Consider the following 20539-nt stretch of genomic DNA (forward strand, 5'->3'; position numbering starts at 1 on the left):
AAGGACCGCAAACAGAAGTCCTTCAAGACTGTTGGAAAACCATTTCAGCTGACTACCTCTTGAGGCTCACTTATCATTTATTGACAGGTGGGTTTTTTGTCATTTGAAATGTGTTTTGGCAGCTCTCTGCTTCATGTTGAATAAAATAAGTTATTAAAGTAAATATAGGATCAAATGTATATTAAGATAAGACTTTATTGATCCCACAGTGGGGAAATGTGTGTGTTACCACAGCTCAGGACTCCGCAAGAGTAATAATCTCACCAAGTTTGCAAAAAAGAAATAAGACAAGACACCGTATACACAACAGTATATAGTATATGTACACAAATATCAGGAAAATGCAGTACACCACATTACTTGTGTTTTTATTATATTTGTTAAGGTTCTTGTTATCCAGGTCATGGTAATCCGAAGCGGAGCTTTGTCAGTTCTGACTGGAATATGGGAGGATCAAGCGTATACACTGTAGCTGTCTATTGTTGCCTAACGAGCTGAAACTACCTATGAATACCCCTCTTCCCTACTCCGAGGAGTCATCGGGAGTTGTTAGGCTCTCATTATGGGATACATGACAGGATACCACAGAACAGTGCTACTGCTGGCGGGGAATTGCTTTGTAACACTCCCCGGGAGACGGACAAGTCTGAGGGCAAAGCGTCTCTCAATGTGTGTCTCTCCCGTGAGGAGCTGACAAGAACAGACTAGGCTTGAAGGGGACCCCCTTCTACATTCCAGTCAGAATTGACAAAGCTCCTCAGATGAAAAGCAAAGCGTCTTCAAGAAACCAAAGAAGTCTATTTGCCTTCACTCAAAACCCTTTGGGTTTTATGTTGAACACTGGTCTCCAGTAGGAAAGGACGCCTTACTTGTCGTACAAAAGTTTAGAAAACAATAATTTAGGGTAATGGACAGTTAAGACAATATTGACATCTGGGATGTAAAACTGCAAGGGTCCATTTTGGTACTCAAGCGCTGCTTCCACATCTGGCATGGCCCGGTCCTGTCTGGGCTGGGTGCCGTCGGACCGGACCATCTAAAGGAATTGAAGTGATTTTAACAAGGAAATCTCTGAGCACGTGGGAGGGGCAAAAAATGCAAAGAGGTGTCCATGGAGTCTGTCTCCCTTAACTCATTCACTGCCATTAATGACAAGTCATCATTTTAAATCCAACCATTCACTGTTTGGGCGTCGGACGAGCCCCCGCCCCGTGAGAACAAACATCTCAGCTCTAAAGCCGATGTTCATCCACATGCGTCACACGTCACGTGACCAGGAAGCAGAACATCCGTGTGTTAGGAGATCGTTTTGGGCCGCTGCTGTAAAAAAAGTGAGGCGCGAACCGGAAAAGCTTCTGCCGATCACAATTCAACAACGGATTATGAAAGAATGGATAACGCTCGAAACACGCGGATTCTTCCTGATTAAGAGGCGAGTCTCTGCTTTGTATTGGTAGTTTTGGCGTCGGCATCATCCTAAAACAGTAAAAACGCTGAAAAAAGCTGGCAGCGGACGAGTTAAGTTAAACTAAAGCGTGCAAGTGCAAGAGACGCACGCGTGTCTTTTGGAGACTGACGCTGATATTGTATCCTGCTCTGCTGTGTCCTCCCACGGGACAGCTCAAGCCTGTGTGTGTGTTTGTGTCACAAAGCACATCTCAGTGAGAGAGACAGAAGAAGACAGACAGCATCAGTCAGAGGCAATGTTTATCAGTTTAAGCTCCTGCTTGGTTGATTCTGACCACCAATCAGAGGCAGGTGGGAATTTGAGCCAGCCAATTAGTTGGCAGTGAGTGTGTTGGGTCAATTCAGTCTGAAGTGGACCACCTTGAGAAGATGGCTACCCAGATGTGAAAATTTTATTTTACACCTGGGTGGGGTAGAGCTGGCCTGATGTGAAAGCAGCTTAATGTTACTGCTTTTGGCTGAATCTTTGTCCACCGAGCTCACAGGCAAAAGGCTTCTGTCCTGTGTGGACACTCATGTGACTGTTTAAACCCGATGGTTCCCTAAATGTTTCTCCACAGTCATCACAACTAAATGATTTTAGTTCTTTCTGGGCTTTCTTGCATGAGTCTACATGCTGCTTCACTCTAACACATTTCTTTTTGACCAAACAGCTTGGTTGGTACGGTCACCCGGTGAAGACCATGGAACCGTCTGGGAGTCAATGCATCCTCAAAGTCGTCAAATGCATTTTTTACAGGGTGGGCGTCACAACGAGCCCCTGCACCTTGAGAATGAACTGAAAAAAGCAAGGGGCTAACCGGAAATGCTTCTGCAGCTCACATTTCAACAACAGATTGTGAAAGAACAGATAACACTAGAAAAACACTCATTCTACCTCAGTGAGAAGTGAGTCTACTCTTTCTGTTGGTAGTTATGGCATTTACATGATCAAGGAGTACAATGTTCTGTGACTCTGCAAAAAACAGTAAAAACACTCAAAAACGCTGGCAGTCAGTGGCTTTCCGTTCAGAAACTAAATTAGTTCAAGTGCGGGAGTTTTTCCCAGCAGACACTGTGAGGGCCAGATGCTCCAAACTAAAGTTCAAATATTATTGTATCTTAATTTATAAATATTTAAAATGGCTTTTCATCTAAACTGTTTTGATTGTAGTTTAATTGTGTTCTGTTCTAGCCTAGTGGCCAGAATGGCACCCCACCCCCCTACCCATCAAACAACGTCAGCAGATACATCGGCCCCCGTGCCCATTCAGAAGCTCGCTCATCGATCCCTGGTGCCAGGAGCTCCTGACCAGTTATTCAAGTCAGTTTCCAGGTCAACTCCTCGAGGCCCCAGCTTCTCCAGTTCTCTTCTTCTTCCCGTTCCAGTCACTCATCACTCCGTCACTAGCCGTTGCTACTCGGCGGCTAGCTCCCTCCGTCCCTCCTCCCACTCAGCTCCCACTTCCTGCTCCTCTCTGCCGACCCAGCCTCACAGCCCCGAAGCCCCGCTAGTGGCCTGAGCCCCGGAACATGGATCAGCTCCTCTCATTCCAAACAAAGTGGACGCCGTGACGGGGGCGGGGCGCTCGGCACCACCATACCATATATAGAAAAGGTGTCATCACTTTCCAGAACTAAAGAGGGCGCTAGTTCCTGTGTATCACTAGTGCTGGGTATCGATTCAAATTTCCAGAATCGATTCGATTCCGATTCTTGAGATTTAGAATTGATTATCACTATGTAATCCGCTCGATTCCGATCCGATATCGATTCAATTCAGGTCATCAATTTAAAAACATTTTTGCAGTTACCTTAATTCCATGACTGCACAGGTGTGCAGTATATTGATAATATTGACATTCAATGATAAATTAATGAAATATTGGCTATTGAAAGCAAATGCCATTTTTATTCAGATAAGTTTAACCATATGAAAAAAGATATTATTTGCCAGTGCCAATGTAAACAGAAGCAGAAAGCTTAAAATTAACGGCTTTCGTTTTACTTTATGCAAATAGAAATTAAAAGGTACAGAATTTTAAACAACTGTTTCACAGTCTTGTGCAAAAACTTAAACACTTCAAGTATCCAGAAACATTCAAATGCCCTTTAAGTACAAAAATGTAAACTTGTGAAAAGTAAAAACTGAAAGGCATTCCATATTAATGTACCAACAACACTGAACAGGAACTTAAACTTGACTAAAGACAGACTGTGTAAACTGTCCTCTTATGAACATCACTTGGGAACGGTAAGATTCTTCTGCAGGAAAAGTAGCTGATTCACATGACCAGGGGTGAGACAGCTTCTTTTTGCAGTGACTATATCACCTGCATAGGGATGGGTACCTTTGACATTTGAATCGATCCGGTACTAATTCCCGGTACCTACGAATCGATACCGGTACTTAACGGTACCAATTTTCGATACTTTCTAGTGTTTATTATTTTAATTCTCTTTTATAATTAAATATATATTTTTTCTCAATATATAACAATATTTGATAAATATCACAATAAATAACATACAACTGTTTGTATTTTAACATCGTCCTTGTAGTTTTATAAGCTGATAATTAAACTGAAGCAAACATCTTTACTGTGAACTAAATTTACTGTGTATCTTCATTCCTTTTGCCGTCCTTTTTCATTTGATTTTTCCTACTGGGAAGTTAGAATTTCCGAGGAGAAAGCGAACGCACCATTAGATGACAATAACGGTGGCAATGGAAGCTAACATATCAAGCTAACGTTATCTTAAACAGTTTATTTAGCTGCTGGAGCAGATTAAAACGATGATGCCTCACACTTAGATCGTTGTCACTGGTTTCATCTTCACCCAATCACCCGTCGCATTTAGTAAAGTGAAGCCAAACTTTAGAGCGCGTTCATGTTCTTCCAGTCGGAAATTCGGAGTTCCGAGGAGAAAGTGAACGCACCATTAGCGAAACGGAAGCTAACATATCAAGCTAATTTTATTTACCTACCGGAGCAGATTTAGATGAGGATGTCTCACTTAGATCGTTGTCGCTGGTTTCATCATCACCCAGTTACCCATCACATTTAGTGAAGTGGACCCAAGCGTTAGCATGCGTTCTTTCTACCATGCTGCTCTGTTTACATCTCGCTCACAGCGACCGACATAACGCTCTTGTGCATGCACAGCTGTCTAGGCAAGTTCTCGTTATGAAGGACGGGTACCGAAACGAGGCACCGTTTGAAATGACGTGAATTGGTGCTCGGTCGGTACTATGGAATTCGGTCGGTACCTTAAAAAGTACCGAATTCGGTACCCATCCCTACACCTGCAGTTGAAAAAACCCTCTCAGACGCGACGCTGGTCCCAGGGACACAGAGATATCGCTTAGCCATGCGAGCCAAACGAGGATACTCTTTTTCATTCTCTCTCCACCAGAGCAGAGGATTGTCCTGCAGGTCTCCTCGCCCTGTACCTCTTGATCTCATCTTCTGCCACCTCTGCAAGAGTTTTCTTTGCATGTCCCCTCTCCTCTCTAGGTATGTAGGCTTCCCCAAGGAGAGACTCCAAAGCACTGGATTGCTTGGGGTTAGGTGCAGGGGGGTTGTTTTCCTCCTCTTCCTCCATTTCATCAACTTCATCTTGCTGCGTGAGAGAAGAAATACTTATGTGTGTCGTCGTGCAACAATAGGCTTCGGTTTGGCTCTGAATAACTTAACATAACATAAATCTGTCATTTTGATCTAAACTATCAAGTCAGACAACCACTTGGATATCAGGAAAAGTGTTCAGTCTTGGTTCTTAGAGTTGTGTATTTTTGAAGGTTACAATAGCTTACTGCCTTGTGTATTTGAGTGTAATCTTATTATTTCTCGTTTTCTCCAAGGATACGTGCTGCTGTAGCGAATTAACTTCCCCACTGTGTGATTAATCGGAGTATATTCTATCATCTATGAATACCTGCCTGCTCAGGCTGAGATTTAAAATATGATAAAATATTTAAATATTTAAAAATATGTATCTGAACAGTAAGAAACTGCACATTTATAATTGGAATAAACACAAACAACTTCTCCCTGATAGGTAAGAGTTTAACAAATAATATACTTCTATCAACAAACTCACTAACCTAGTAACACTCAACTAAGGTACTACTACTAAGCAAATATGAAAGAATAAATGAAAACTAAAATGAAAAATATACAAATAAGAATAAAACCAATAACATGTTGTGAAAACCAGGTTTAATAGGATGATTTCAGAAAATAGGCAAAATTAGCTTTCAACTAATTCAGATCAGACTTCACCAAAATGTGTGTGTGTGTGTGTGTGTGTGTGTGTGTGTGTGTGTGTGTGTGTGTGTGTGTGTGTGTGTGAGAGAGAGATCAATTACATGGTAGTATTTGCGTGGATTTTTTTTTCACAAGGCTTCTTATTACTTACATTAGATGCTTCTTCCTCCATCCCACCCACCGCCTCAGCCTGGAGCCTGGAGAAGGTGTGCTCTCGCTCCTCCTCACCCAGAAATGGCAGGGCTTTGAAGCGTGGATCAACAGCTGAGGCGGCATGCAGCATGGCCGTCTGGTTCACATACCTGAAATATAAATGTCACACATTTAAATCTATGCAATTAGGGAGATAATATTTTCTTGAATTGTTTAATTAAATACACAACATAACCTATTTTCTCTCTCACACACACAAAATAGGCCTACCTTGTGCTCAGGTTTTTCTTGATCTCATTCTTCATATCCTTAACAACTTTGGAGTCTTCTGGGAGGCTGGTCGTCTCCTTCAGCAGCAGAGCACGCAGGGGTGCGATCACTGAGAGAGTTGGTGACTTTTCTTCTGACACTCCACAAGAGTGCGGTACCATCCGTCTGTTGTGACCTGAAGACAACTCTAAGACCGGTTTAGTGGGGCCACAGTTTCTTCTACGGGCCTCGGTGCCTGGAAGTCAGAGGACTTCGATATTCCGGATCCATCACGAGGTTCTTCGAGTGGGTATGTAGACACGACAGATAGCGTCTGATGTGTTTTGGTAACAACCAACTCCATAGCTTAACGCAAACCTAATACTTTTACATCCAGAACTCAGCTCTCCTAGATAAGGAAGTTCTGACCAACATCTCATTGACACATAGGTCCCTATGTTGTTTGTAAAATAAATTCTTACTTTTATAAGCCTGACTCTTTTCTGAATCAAAACGAAGGTGTACAATTCCTCAATGAAGAAAGAATCCCAGATCTTCTGATAAAACACCGTAAAGACCAAGCAGGGTTGATATTCTATATTTAAATAAGAGTCTCACAGCTTATTGGTCATGAGTAGAGGTAATATATTTATTGAGCTCTTAAAGCACTCAATTTCCGAAACCCTACATATATTTATATTGAAACTAGTACGTATAAAATATAACGTTATCTCCCGTGTCACGACGTTATGTGACCGCCGTGGAAGCCGCGGTCACGTGATACAAGTCTGTTCCGTTTAACCGTTTTCTTTGACCAAGGAAGAACAGTGTCCTCATAAGCAAGATGCCTGGCCTCACAAGACATCGCCTTGCAAGTCAAGGCGCCTTTACACTGAGAAACACCCAAAGAATGAGATCAACGAAACCCATGTCTTGCATACGATGGTGTCAGTGGCACCTCCAATAAGTTTCATAGGGGTGGGCAGATGGTGCCAGAGAAAAAATTGGAGGAAGCACACCAGATTAGACTGTGTGGTAACTCTAGGAGAGGTCGGCCTGAAGCAACGCATTGACTGCTCATTTATTCGTATTCATTTTTTTTAAAAAGCCAATATGCGTCAACATGCCTACCTCAAATTTGAAGAGCACATTTTTTTTCCAGAAAAAGACTAACGACTAACCACACCTATGCAGGAGTTCTTTGTGTCCTGTGTAGACACTCGTGTCTGTTTAAATGTGCCCTCCGACTAAATCTTTGTCCACACAGCTCACAGGCAAAATGTTTCTCTCCTGTATGGAATTTCATGTGTCTGTTTAAACTTGTTTTATGACTAAATCCTTGTCCACAGAGCTCACAGGCAAAAGGTTTCTGTCCTGTGTGGACTTTCATGTGACTGATTAAACGTGTCTTTTCACTAAATCTCTCTTCACAGAGGTCACAGGCAAAAGGTTTGTGTCCTGTGTGGACTTTCATGTGACGGTTTAAATGTGCCACTTCACTAAATCTTCGTATGCAGAGCTCACAGACAAAAGGCTTCTGCCCTGAATGGACTCTCAAATGACTCTCTAAACTTGTCTTTCGACAAAATCTTTGTCCACAGAATTCACAAGCAAAAGGCTTCTGTCCTGTGTGGACAATCATGTGTCTCTTTAAACTTGTCTTCTGACTAAATCTTTGTCCACAGAGCTCACAGACAAAAGGCTTCTGTGCTGTGTGGACTCTCATGTGACTGTTTAAATGCATCTTTTGGTTAAATCTTTGTTCACAGAGCTCACAGACAAAAGGCTTCTGTCCTGTGTGGACTCTCATGTGAGTGTTTAAATGTGTCTTTTGGCTAAATCTCTTTCCACAGAGCTCACAGACAAATGCTTTCTCTCCTGTGTGGACTCTCATATGTCTGTGTAAACTATATTTTCCCATAAATACTTTACCACAGACGTCACAACTAAATGGTTTTAGTTCTTTCTGGACTCTCCGGCATGAGTCTACACGTTGCTTCACTCTAACATATTTCTTAGTAAGCAAACAGCCTGAAGACCTTACTGCTGAGTGACCTGCGACTCTCACGTGTTTCTGGAGAGACCTCTTGTGGAGAAACTGTTTACCACACTCAGCACAGCTAAAGGATTTGTTCACAATCCTAACATCTGACTCAGAAGACCTGCTCTCATTCCAGTAATCGTCTCCAACTCCAGTTTTAGACCCAGAGTCTGGCAGCACAGAGTCTAGATTCACATCATCCTCTTCATCATCTCCACTAACTTCAGTCTCTGAAGAATCAGATGCATGTTCATGAGGGTTCAGATCAGAGTTCCTGCTAGTTTCTGCTCCTCCACCAGCTAAGCTAATGGTTGGAACATCTCTGTCTTCTATCTGCTGCTGATGAAGCTGTGAGATCAGAGGTTTCTCTTCATCATCCTCACTCTTTACAGTAACTACAGTGACTGGAAACCTGCCAGCATCAGTCTCCTCCTTCAGATGGAGCTGCTCTCCCTCCAGACTGGTCCAGAGTTCCTCCTGTTCCTCATTTATGTGGAGGTGTTCTGCGTCCTGCTGGTCCTCACCAGGAGCTTCTTCTTTAACCAGCACCAGCTGCTGAACATCTGTAGGAAACACAGAAGCACATGAAACATTAAATCCACACATAAAACAGTTGTAAAGACAAACAAACAGGTCATGGCTGAAGGTGAGAACCAACATCAGTCGAACACACACACACACACACACACACACACACACACACACACACACACACACACACACACACACACACACACACACACACACACACACACACACACACACACACACCAGTACCTGTGTCCATGCTGATGAAGCAGTCCCAGCTGATGGATGATCCTGAAGTGGTAGCAGGTTTTCTTTAGCCGTGTTTAGCTAACAGCTGCAATAGAAACAAAGCAGGAGAGCTGATTAAGATGCTGCTTCAGAACAACGCAGGAGATTAAAGATCCAACGCTTTGGTTCTGATCAGCTGAGGACACATCCAGTCCCTGGAGAGCATCTGCTGCTGTTTTAACATTAGGCTTGTTTGAAAAGTGCTACAGATAGCATTTGAGTTTTTAACTGGTTTAGAAGTCATTTCCCCACACTAGAAGTGGTAGTTTTCGTTTAGTACTTCCACCATAGAAGATGTTACTGTAACATACCAAAAGGGTCAATTTTCACCTATATATTAATCAACATTGCTGAATCTGGTTAGGGTTAGCTTTTTACTGGAATGCTTTGAAATGTGCACATCATATGTGGACATACAGTTCACAACCGAGATCGTGGATTGCATGTTTCGCATGCAAATACTTCTAAAACTGAAGCATAAAAGTATGTGGTTTTTGTAATGTCAACAATCGCCAGTATTTTGAAACCTGGTGTACTTTGATTGACTGTATCTTGTGAAGTGAAAACAAGTTCGAGTTTTTGACAGAATAAGTTCACATTGAGTCAGATGTCCAGTGTTTGGGTAAAGGTAGTGTGTGCAGAGAAAGATATGTTCTATTTTGAAATGAAGAGTTAGTTTATGTTCATCAAAACGTGTTTTTGAGAAGAACATTTTCCATTTGGCCAATCGTGCTTTGTAGGAGTGAATCTGTGTTAAGAGTTTCGAACAAGTATCTGACGTTTGGGTGAGAGCTTGTTAGCGATTGAAAAAAAACTGTAAGTTGGATGATGAGAGCACTAAATATTGTACTTTTAATACTCACTTTGGGCGGTATCAGTTTCTGAGGATGCCATTTGGAATTACATCAGCTCCTGAAGTATTTCATTGAACTATGGAGTACATCATTGAAGGGCTCGACGGGGTACGGGTGTATGTGGACGATATCGTCATCTGGGGAGCGACTGTGGAGCAACGTAATGAGAGACTCGTTAGAGTACTACAGAGAATCCAGGCAAATGGGCTGAAACTGTATAGAGCGAAATGCCAGTTTGTTGTCAGAGAAGTAGTTTTCCTAGGGGACCAACTGTTTGGGGCAGGTGCCAAGCCAGATGACAGTAAAAGTAAAGCAACACTGGAGATGCCTCGTCCTGAAGATGAAAAAGCGGTACTCCGAGCCCTTGGAATGATTAACTTTATTGGAAAGTTCGTTCCCAATCTGTCTTCGAAAACTTTGCACCTGAGACAGTTGCTGCTGAGAAACAGGAGTTCAAGTGGACTGGTGACCATGATGATGAATGGAAGCAACTTAAACACATCCTTACTTTTGAACCAGTCCTGATGTTTTATGATCCCCAGAGACAGACAAAGATTTCCACAGAAGCGTCGACCAATGGGATTGGAGCCGTACTCCTGCCGCATGACGGGGATAGCTGGAGACCAGTTGCTTATGCATCACGAGCGATGACTGCAACTGAATGTCGTTACGCACAAATAGAAAAGGGGTGCTTGGGACTTGTGTATGGTCTCCCCAGGTTATTGGCTGAAACGGATCACAAGCCTTTGGTATCCATTGTAAAAAAGAATCTTAGTGACATGTCACCCCGCCTTCAAAGGCTCATGATGAAGCTTCTCAGTTATGATTTTGAGCTCATCTACACGCCAGGGAAACAGATTGTTTTTACTGATGCTCTGTCAAGGGCTGTTCCACTGCATGGTGCCCAGGATGTAGGTTCCATTCAATCAGAGGTGGAGGTCCATGTCGATACGATTAAAGAGTCCCTTCCTGTGACAGACAGGAAATCAAGACAGATTGCTGATGAAACTGCCAGGGATGAAATCCTCCAGAGAGTTATGAGTAAACTGCAGGATGAATGGCCAAAAGGGGGAATGTCAGCAGTACTTAAACATCCGAGCAGAACTGAGTGTTGTTGATGGACTTCTACTCAGAGGACATAGAATAATAATTCCAACGTCTATGAAACCTGAGATTCTGAAGAGGCTGCATGAAGGACATCTTGGCCGGGAAAAGTGTAAAAGACGAGCAAGGTCAGCAGTTTATTGGCCAGGGATTAACGCTGATATTGACAGAATGGTTTCAGGATGTGGGACCCGTCTGAAGTATCACATGACACAATCTAAAGATCTAAAGAGCCAATGGTGCTCACTGATCTTCCTGAGGAACCTTGGCAAAAGGTGGGGACTGATTTGTTCCACTTGGATGGAAGACATTACTTATTAGTGATTGACTATTATTCCAATTATCCAGAGGTAGTGGTCCTCCCCAGTATTTCTGCTGTTACTGTGATTTCACATTTGAAATCAATTTTTGCCTGACAGGGGATCCCTCATGTTGTTTACAGTGACAATGGACTGTGCTACAACTGCCAAGAGTTTCATAAGTTTGCTGTGGATTATGACTTCCTACACCTCGAGCCCACTGTTTCCTCAGTCCAATGGGAAAGCTGAAAAGGTCCAGATCGAGAAACATCTTCTCAGGAAGGCGAAAGACAGCCATACTGACCCCCATTTGAATCTGTTGAGTTATAGAGCCTCACCCCTTGAACATGGTGTGTCCCCTGCTGAGCTTCTGATGGGATGAAGATTGAGGACCACTCTCCCATTCAAAGTCCCTCATGGGGTACCCCAGGATCTGGGGTTAAGAAGAAAATATCTGCAGATGAGACAGAAGAGGAATTATGACAGGTCAACCAGATGCCTGGAGCCGCTGGTCCAGAATGATACCGTGAGAGTTGAGGATTCCAATCTTTGGAGTAGGAGAGCTGCTGTTTTTGGGGAAGTTGGTCCCTAGATCCTATGTGGTCAGGTCCGAAGATGGCCAGACGTTGAGGCGCAACCGTCGTGACTTGTTGAAGACTCAAAAGATTCTTCAGGGAAAGGACTTTGAAGATTGTTCTTCTCTTGTTGAGCCTACTGCACGGCCTGGTTTGTCAGCAAGGATGGCTGTGCAGGACAGTGTCCCGTCAGCAGAGGGAGCCACATCTGAGTATGAGCCTGTATCCTGTGGGCTCAGGACAACATGTGTCATTAAGCCTCCAGATAGATTGAATCTTTAATAGTGCATGAAAAAAAGAAAAGAATGTGTGTGTGTGTGTGTGTGTGGGGGGGGGGGGGTGTAGTGATAACTGTTATGGCTCTGCCCGCAAGGGGGCGGTATTAGAAAGATCTATTTAAGAGTAGAGGAGGGTGTTGATGAGATGAAAGACAGCTGGTGAAGAGGAGAAATAAAGATCTTTTGCAAAGAACATGAAACGTCTTGATTAATTCAAGAGACATTACACCTACCAGCCATAAGCTTTTTTCTGACTGTTCAGCAGCGATTTCAGCTCACGAGTCAACCAGGGGTTACTATTCGAGAAACACCTCAACCGTTGTATTTGGACAGTGTTCTCTACACAGAAACTCACATAATCAGTTCTGGGTTCTTCAGACCATACTTTCAGGTTTTTTTTTCTGAGAAGGCTCCTTAATCACCCTGGGTGTGCAGTCGGGGATCAGATGAATGAGAGTCAGGTCAGAGTGGCCGAGTGGAGGAAGGGGGTTTAAGTGTACGCGTTTTTTTACATTAGCAGTCAGTAAGGCCATGGCAATATCGTTAAGGATTATAAATGATAACGGTCTAACAAACCTCGGAGGTCATAGAACCGCCTACTTGTGTTCTATCACCTTGCCATTTTTTCTGGAAGCGTGTCAATGGACACACATCTTTTCTCAGCCGAGTCACACCATTTGCTAGTCTTCTTCTGCCAGAATGGCAGACAGACCAACAAACCCATCAGAGCAAGTTTAGGAGGTGTGTTGGCTTTTTTAGTTGGGGTGCTAGATAGAGCTGAGGAAATTAATCTAATAATCGATGCATTAAGAGGCAGACATACATTTTTATGAATCTTTGAAGAAGCACACCATAATCAATTATAGCGGCTAGCCACTAGCTTCCTCCGTTTCTAAGCGGTCGTTACATGTATTCTGAAACCGCTCGTCTTAGGGTCTCTAATGACCTTCTGACCCACAGTGATGCAGGGGACTGTTCTGTTCTGGTCCTGCTGGACCTGACTGCAGCCTTTGACACTGTTGACCATCACCTGCTACTGGAGAGGCTCAGATACTGGGTAGGCCTATCAGGATCTGCTCTGGAGTGGTTCTCTTATCTTTCTGAGCGCTCCTTTTCTGTGGCCGTCTCCAAGTTTAGGTCCTCCACCACTTCCCTCACCCATGGTGTCCCATAAGGTTCTGTGCTGGGGCCTCTGCTCTTCCTCCTCTATCTACTTCCTCTTCAGCACATTAACACACTCCTTTAAAGGAATCTCCTACCATCTTTATGCAGATGACATCCAACTGTACATCTCTCTTTAAGTCCCATGAGAAAGCTGCAGCTGTTCCACTCCTGCTTAGACTCTATTAAAACCCGGATGGCTGGGAACAGGGCACTTCCTACTTTCTATGATGGTTCCTCTAAATGAAGGTGAAGGATCTCTGGAGCCTTTAGATGACCTGATGACCCCAGGAGGTTAGCCTCACCAACAGGACTTCAGCACAAGAGGTGCTGTAAGTGAAGTTTACACCATGAAACGTGTCTAAATGATTTGTGTTATAAATACTGGCTGTTATCTAAATATAGATTATAGATGTGACTGTAATAATATATTATAGACATGTGCAGATATAGATGTGACTGTAATAATATATTATAGACATGTGCAGATATAGATGTGACTGTAATAATAAGTTATCATATATTATAGACATGAGCATATATAGATATGACTGTAATAATATATTATAGACATGTACAGATATAGATGTGACTGTAATAATATATTATAGAGATGTACAGATATAGATGTGACTGTAATAATATATTATAGAGATGTACAGATATAGATGTGACTGTAATTATATATTATAGAGATGTGCAGATATAGATGTGACTAGGGCTGCAACAAAGGATTATTTAGATAATTGATGAATCGGATGGGGTCTCGACACGATTAATCGATTAATCGGATTACATGGGGACATTTTTAAAAACTGCTAGGGAAACGTTATTTCTCTCCTTCCTTCACTTTATTAAACACAACATTATTAGAAAACAGTTCAATAGCAGAAAAACAACATGCCATCACCTAAATTGTCTTATAAGGTGTATAGACAGAGACCCTAAGCTACACCTATTTGTGACCTAAAATGCTTGGTCCAAGTTAAACAGCTTAAAGAGCAAGTCAACCCCTACCAGAGTCTAACTCCACTCCCACTTCATGTTTGAAAAATGCAACACATGCTGTTGCCTGGCAGACCGAGAGGGTGTTTCTGCTAACAAATACACACACACTCAGGCTCACGGCAGCATTGTGACATCATAATGTACCAGTTAACATCATAGCATACTTCGTAGCCAATAGCGGTGGCAGATTTAAATTAAAATACAGTGCAGAGTTTTTATCTGACAACGGCACAACGCTGCCAGTTTTAGGCAGAATATTCAAATTTGAACTAAGATGCACTGAAGTGCCAAATTATTGACGACACGTGTCTGCAGCACGATTAGACACTCGTTTATTTAGTTTATCAGCAAAAAAAAGTTGATTTGGGGGTGACTTGCTCTTTAAGGGTAATTCTCATCTGTTTTGTTTGATCTCATCTGTAGACATTTATTATAATTGGGGATGTCAAACAACTAATTTTTAAATGTAATTAAACATAGGCCGTGAATTAATCAAAATTAATCACTATTTCCAAAACTGACTGAAAAAATACCAAATAAAACAAAAGTAAATGAATGCCATCCTCCTTGTGATGATGCCCTGGGCAACCGCCATAAAGTCACATCAAGAAATGCTGCTGATCATTCCAATGATCCCAAATAGACTCACATTAGGCCACACGAAAGCAACTGAACCCAAAAATATATTAACCAGTATATAACTGCACTCTCACACAACACGCCTGCAGCAACAGTTAGGACTCCTCCCTCCCTTTTAAAAGCGTTTTTGCTTCTGAGGACATTGTGGTTGTAAAACCACATGTTAGTAGTCTGGCCCCGGTGTGATCCACCAGTTTCTGCAGGAATGTGACGGCAGAACCGGTTCGCAGTAGCGCCCCAACCCCCCCCCCCCCCCACACTATCTAATAGCGTTGCGCTTACAATTTTATAGACTTTTTAAAACAAGCTTAGGGCATGTCTAGCCTGTGTAATAATCCGGGGCTTGGGTGAATCACTTTTGAAAAGTTTTTAACTTACCCGGACACCGAGCTCTCTCCCTCCTCGCTGATGATTCTGACATGCTTGCGTTTAAGATGCTGCATCATCACCGTAGTATCCCCGTGCCATGCCTAGTCTGACCTACAAGCGTTGCAGGTAACGAATGTCTTCGCCTGATTTAACTGAAAATGCTCCCAAACTTTAGAAGTTTTTACTTTTTTGGGTCTCGCTGCTTCTGCCATGTTCCTCTTCCAAACACCTGCCGGCTCTCCGGTCTGCGCGCAACGGCGGGCGGGAGGGCGCTTTTGGAAGAGTTGTGCAACACAACGAATCGATGACGCAATTCGTTGCCAACGCTTTTAGTAATCGATTTTCATAGAATTTATCGATTCGTTGTTGCAGCCCTAGATGTGACTGTAACAATAAGTTACCATGTATTATACATGTGCATATATAGATGTGACTCATAACAAGACATCATTTATTACAGACATGTGCATATATAGATATAATAATATATCTATCTTTCTTCTACAATCTGCTTTTTAACTGTTTTATTTCCTGCTATTTCAGCTGTTAACTTTATTTTCTCTCTAAGTGGTTTTCTCCCCAGAAGAAGCTACAACGATGTTCTGCTGAGCTGTGGTGGCCTCATGGAGGGGGCCATCGTCTAGCACACTGCTGCTAACCACTTAAACATTCTACCTCTCCTGATAATAACTTTTTACTCTCTTTGACGTTGGATGTGCTACTACTAGTTTACCCGTTTAATTATAGATCCACTAGGATAAATACTATAAAGTTTATCTCTCACCTAATAGAATATTTACTAAGAAATCACAATGTAACCATAGAAACACTATTGTGTGTGTGTGTGTGTGTGTGTGTCCGATGCATCTAGAGAGATAAAAGTCTAAAGTTATCTCTGACTGAAGGTGACCTGGCTGAGCGAGTCATGTCTGGTGTGAGAAGGACCTGTGCAGGTAGATGATGAGGAGACTCGCTGCTCGTGAGCAGAGGAACAGCTGATGAGGCTGGTTACTAGTGTGTTAACACAACAAAAGCAGGAGGACCATGGGGCTGGAGGCCTACGCAGGTTGGTGAAAGACTCACTCACCATTCACAAGCTCGCTCATCGATCCCTGGTGCCAGGAGCTCCTGACCAGTTATTCAAGTCCGTTTCCAGGTCAACTCCTCGAGGCCCCAGCTTCTCCACTTCTCTTCTTCTTCCCGTTCCAGTCACTCATCACTCCGTCACTAGCCGTTGCTACTCAGCGGCTAGCTCCCTCCGTCCCTCCTCCCACTCAGCTCCCACTTCCTGCTCCTCTCTGCCGACCCAGCCTCACAACCCCGAAGCCCTGCTATGGCAAGCTGTTCGGGTCACTAATCGCCCACTTTTGAACACGTTAGAATATTTAACGCCGTCTAAAACGCCGTAAAAAACGGCGTTTTTTCTAGTCCTTGAAAGTTACAGCTACAAATTTTTCAGCTACACAGACATGGTTTCATTATCAGTTTATCGATGTTGATTCAACAACTAGTTTGCATCAGTATTACAATGTCAACGAAAATGATTCAGATGGAAAGTCAATATTGTTTCAATGTAAGCTTGTTATCTGGGATGTTATTTAAAAAATACAGACCACAGGGAATCCGGCTCAAGGGCTCTCAGTCCTGTTTTAAATTGTCCTCATATGTTACTACAGCCTTTTGAGCTGTCTTTAGTGAGCGCAAAGATAATTTTGTTGTACACCTGTGCAATGAAACAATGTTGTATCTTGAATTTCTGAAAGTATCATCTATGTAAATAACAGGTTCATTCCATCAGATATTGTATTCGTTTTTATTTACTTTTACATATAATCAGAAAATTTAAATATGATGAAAGTCATTTTACATTCCTAACAAATAAAAACATACTTTGAAAAATCCCACCCCCACCCCCCACCCCCACCCCCCCGGCTTGTGGCTTACGTCTGGGTGCCCCCTAGTGGTGAATACATCCATCAAGTCGGATTCAAAACATCACACCAGTCCGTGTCAGTGTCTTCATTTTATTCATATCAATGCAAGCAGCAGAAATACAATTATGTTTAAAATGAGCCACAATGCAACAATTAGTACTATAGATGAGGTGATGTTGGTGAATTTAAGCATAAATAGCAGGAAAACCCAGGAAATTGCATCTAGGATGAACTAGTACTGTCCGTATTTTCTCTTCTTGGATTGGGCGATCAAAGTTTAAAATAAGTGGCTGAGAAAACCTATGGGAGTGGCCAGCATCATTAAAAAATAAAACGCCGTCTCTTACGCCGTCGGCAAAGTCAAACACCGAACGGCGTAAAATGCGCCATTCAGCGTTCCATGCGGCGTCCAGTGATGGTGGAAATCCCTTCAGAACACCGTATTGCACGCCGTCTTCATGTAGTCTTTTAGAGCGCCGAAAAAAACTACGTTTTTTTCTAGTCATTGAATGCTGCATTGAATGCCGGACTTCTAGCACGTTCTGCGACTTTCCCGACGGCGTAAAAGACAGGTCTCATCCATCATGCCGGGCGTCTGCTCTAATGGGCGCCACAGAGACAGGCACCGACCCCGCACCTTGGGGACACATAGCTACAGTGATGGGCCCACGCCGATCATGCTCGGCCATCAAATCTTCTCCAAGGGTGAATGGCGGCGCGCAAAGCTCAGGGACCACCCACGAGTGCCCGTTTCCATCTAGGTAGATGATAAGGTGAGGTTCACTAGTGGAGCCGGTGCCAGATGCCCGGCTGCAGAGGCCACCGTGTCCGCCATTGCAGACACGGGGGCTCAGTCAGACCTGTGGTCCCTGGAGGAGTTTCTGGCATGCGGTTTTGTACGCAGCACCCTCCACCCGGTGGTCCTAAACCTATCAGCGGCAAGCAGCTCCCCCATTGACATCGAGGGCACCTTCTTTGCCAAACTATCCACAGCTGTCCCTGGTGGTGAGGTGGTGTCCTGCTGCGCAATGATATATGTTAGCAGGTCAGTTCACGCAATGTACCTCTCGTATGACTCCCTGCTCAGCCTCGGCCTTCTGTCTAGTGGGTTTCCATCCTGCACGGGTGAGGGCAACTCGGCAGTGGGCCATGACCTTGAAGCCGCCAGCCGTTGTGGTGGGCTCACCAAAGTCACATGCCTGGGGGAAGTCTGTGACGGAGGCATGGCTTCCCATCATGTGGCTTGTTGCTCATGACCTCAACACAGCGCCACGCCTCCGCGCCCCGCGGAGCTGCCATTCCCATGCTCCCCAGAGAATAATCACTGGATAAAGGTGTGGCTGCTTGACTGGTACGCATCTTCAACATTCAACACTTTCCCCCATCTGATGCTACCATGCATGGAAGGTCCACCCATAGAAATACACGTTGACCCTGTGGCCTTTGCATTGGCAGCAGAGGGTGCATGACGACCTACTTCGGGACGAGTCCCTGGGCGTCATTGAACGTGTCCCATATGGCGAACCAGTGACCTGGTGCCACCGGATGGTGGTCACCCGGAAGCACGACGGAACCCCACGTAAGGACCGTCGATATCTCACTTCTTAACAAGTTCTGCAAAAGTGAGACTTTTGCAACCGAGTCTCCATTCTACCTGGTGCGCCGGATCCCGAAAGGGACCTGGCAGACTTTCACTGACGCCTGGAATGGGTATCACAGCGTGCCCCTGCGTGAGTCAGACCGTCATCTCACTACCTTCATCACTCCCTTCGGCCGCTGGCGTTACACCAGAGCCCCACAGGACTTTCTGTCGTCTGGCGATGGCTACAATCGCCGCTTTGATGCGATCCTCTCCGACTTTGAATGGAAGGAAAGGTGCGTGGATGACACCATCCACAATGACTTTGACCAAACAACGCACTGGTGGAAAACGATTGACTTCCTGATGCAAGTTGGCTGATCCGGCATCGTGTTGAACCCATCTAAGTTTCAATTTGCCGAGAGGGACGTTAATTTTTCCGGTTTCAGGGTCTCCGATGCTACCATCGAGCCCCTCTCAAAGTACCTGACGGCCATCAGGGACTTCCCCACACCTACCTCGACCACAGACATCAGGAGCTGGTTTGGTCTGGTTAATCAGGTGGCCAACTATGCGCAGCTGCATGATATAATGGCGACATTTAAGTCCTTTCTGAGCCCTTGATGCAAATTTGTGTGGTCACCTGAGTTAGAGGCAGCATTTCAGGCATCCAAGCTGGCCATCATGGACTCTATCCGGGCAGGCGTAGATAACGGCGACATGGAGAGGCGCACTTACCTCTGCCCAGACTGGTCCAAGCGCGGCATTGGATACTTCCTCCTCCAGGAGCACAGCACCTGCAGCTCAAGTGTCCCCGGCTGCTGTCAGGATGGATGGAAAATTACTCTGGCCGGCTCACGCTTTCTCTCCTCTGCTGAGCAGCGATACGCCGCTATTGAGGGGGAGGCCTTGGCTGTAGCATGGGGTCTGGAGCAGACCAGATACTTCACGCAGGGGTGCAAAAACCTGGCCATGGTCACCGACCATAAGCCCCTGGTGAAGATCCTTAGGGACCAGACATTGGATGAGATAACTCTCGCCTGTTCAGGCTCAAATAGGGTTGCCAACCGTCCCTTGAAAAACGGAATCGTCCTGTATTTAGAAACAAAAGTGCACGTCCCGTATTAAACTCAAAAGGGACGCACTTTGTCCCGTAATATAGTATGGATCAAAATTAGTCTGTAGTCTATTACCAGAATTAACGCTTTGTTTGAAAGCCAGCCCTTCGCCTGCTCTGTGACCAATGAGCTGACCGCATGCTTACACACAAATATGACGATACAGATTACCGCTTATTTCATTGGTCGAGGAACGGTCGCTTGGGGAGAAGATACCGGAAGAAAACAGTCGACAGCAAACAGCATGGCCAACAGGGAAACTAACGCCGACACTGCTGTACAAGTCTCGGACGACAGTACCCCTCTGAGAAAGAAGAAAAAAGGCTTCAAAAATACAGGGAGGAATTGGAAAAGGAAAATTCCTGGCTGGAAAAACGGCGCGATAACACCTATAAAGCGCACTGCACCGTGTACCCGCCGGCGCAGTTTTTCCATAGGGCATGGTGGACTGACTGACCTCAAGCAACATGCTTCTAGTAGTAGCCACATGAAAAACATAAAGGACGTGAAAGCACGGGGAACCCTCAATCCGTTTGTCGTCCACAAGGCCACGGCAGAAGCAGATATGGTAAGTAAACATTGCTTTTTTTAACCCCTCTGGTTAAAGTGAAGGTATTTATATGAAGAAAAAAAACCACTGTGTTG

General features: G+C 44.2%; 2 protein-coding genes across 6 annotated transcripts in view; one reads left to right on the forward strand and one right to left on the reverse strand.

Annotated features, from left to right (window-relative positions):
- The window catches only part of LOC129162178 (oocyte zinc finger protein XlCOF6), an 849318-nt gene that overhangs the window by 348423 nt on the left and 480356 nt on the right, over positions 1-20539 (forward strand). The gene's annotated exons all lie outside the window — the stretch shown is intronic.
- Positions 178-16608, reverse strand: LOC107372880 (gastrula zinc finger protein XlCGF57.1). Of its 5 annotated transcripts, XM_070548617.1 has the most exons (8): positions 16351-16608; positions 11759-12035; positions 11572-11687; positions 9840-9978; positions 8938-9022; positions 6141-8723; positions 5869-6019; positions 178-5070 (listed from the first exon to the last, which is right to left on the reverse strand). In XM_070548617.1, the coding sequence occupies exons 5-6, from the start codon at positions 8945-8947 to the stop codon at positions 7306-7308; spliced, it is 1428 nt and encodes a 475-aa protein (XP_070404718.1). In that variant the 5' UTR covers positions 8948-9022; positions 9840-9978; positions 11572-11687; positions 11759-12035; positions 16351-16608; the 3' UTR covers positions 178-5070; positions 5869-6019; positions 6141-7305. The 5 variants fall into 5 exon arrangements, with proteins under 5 accessions (XP_070404718.1, XP_054594344.2, XP_070404719.1 ...); XM_054738369.2 differs by lacking the exon at positions 9840-9978; XM_070548618.1 differs by having other exon boundaries at positions 11572-12035.

This window comes from Nothobranchius furzeri, chromosome 2, assembly GCF_043380555.1.
Source record: "Nothobranchius furzeri strain GRZ-AD chromosome 2, NfurGRZ-RIMD1, whole genome shotgun sequence".
NCBI lineage: Eukaryota > Metazoa > Chordata > Actinopteri > Cyprinodontiformes > Nothobranchiidae > Nothobranchius > Nothobranchius furzeri.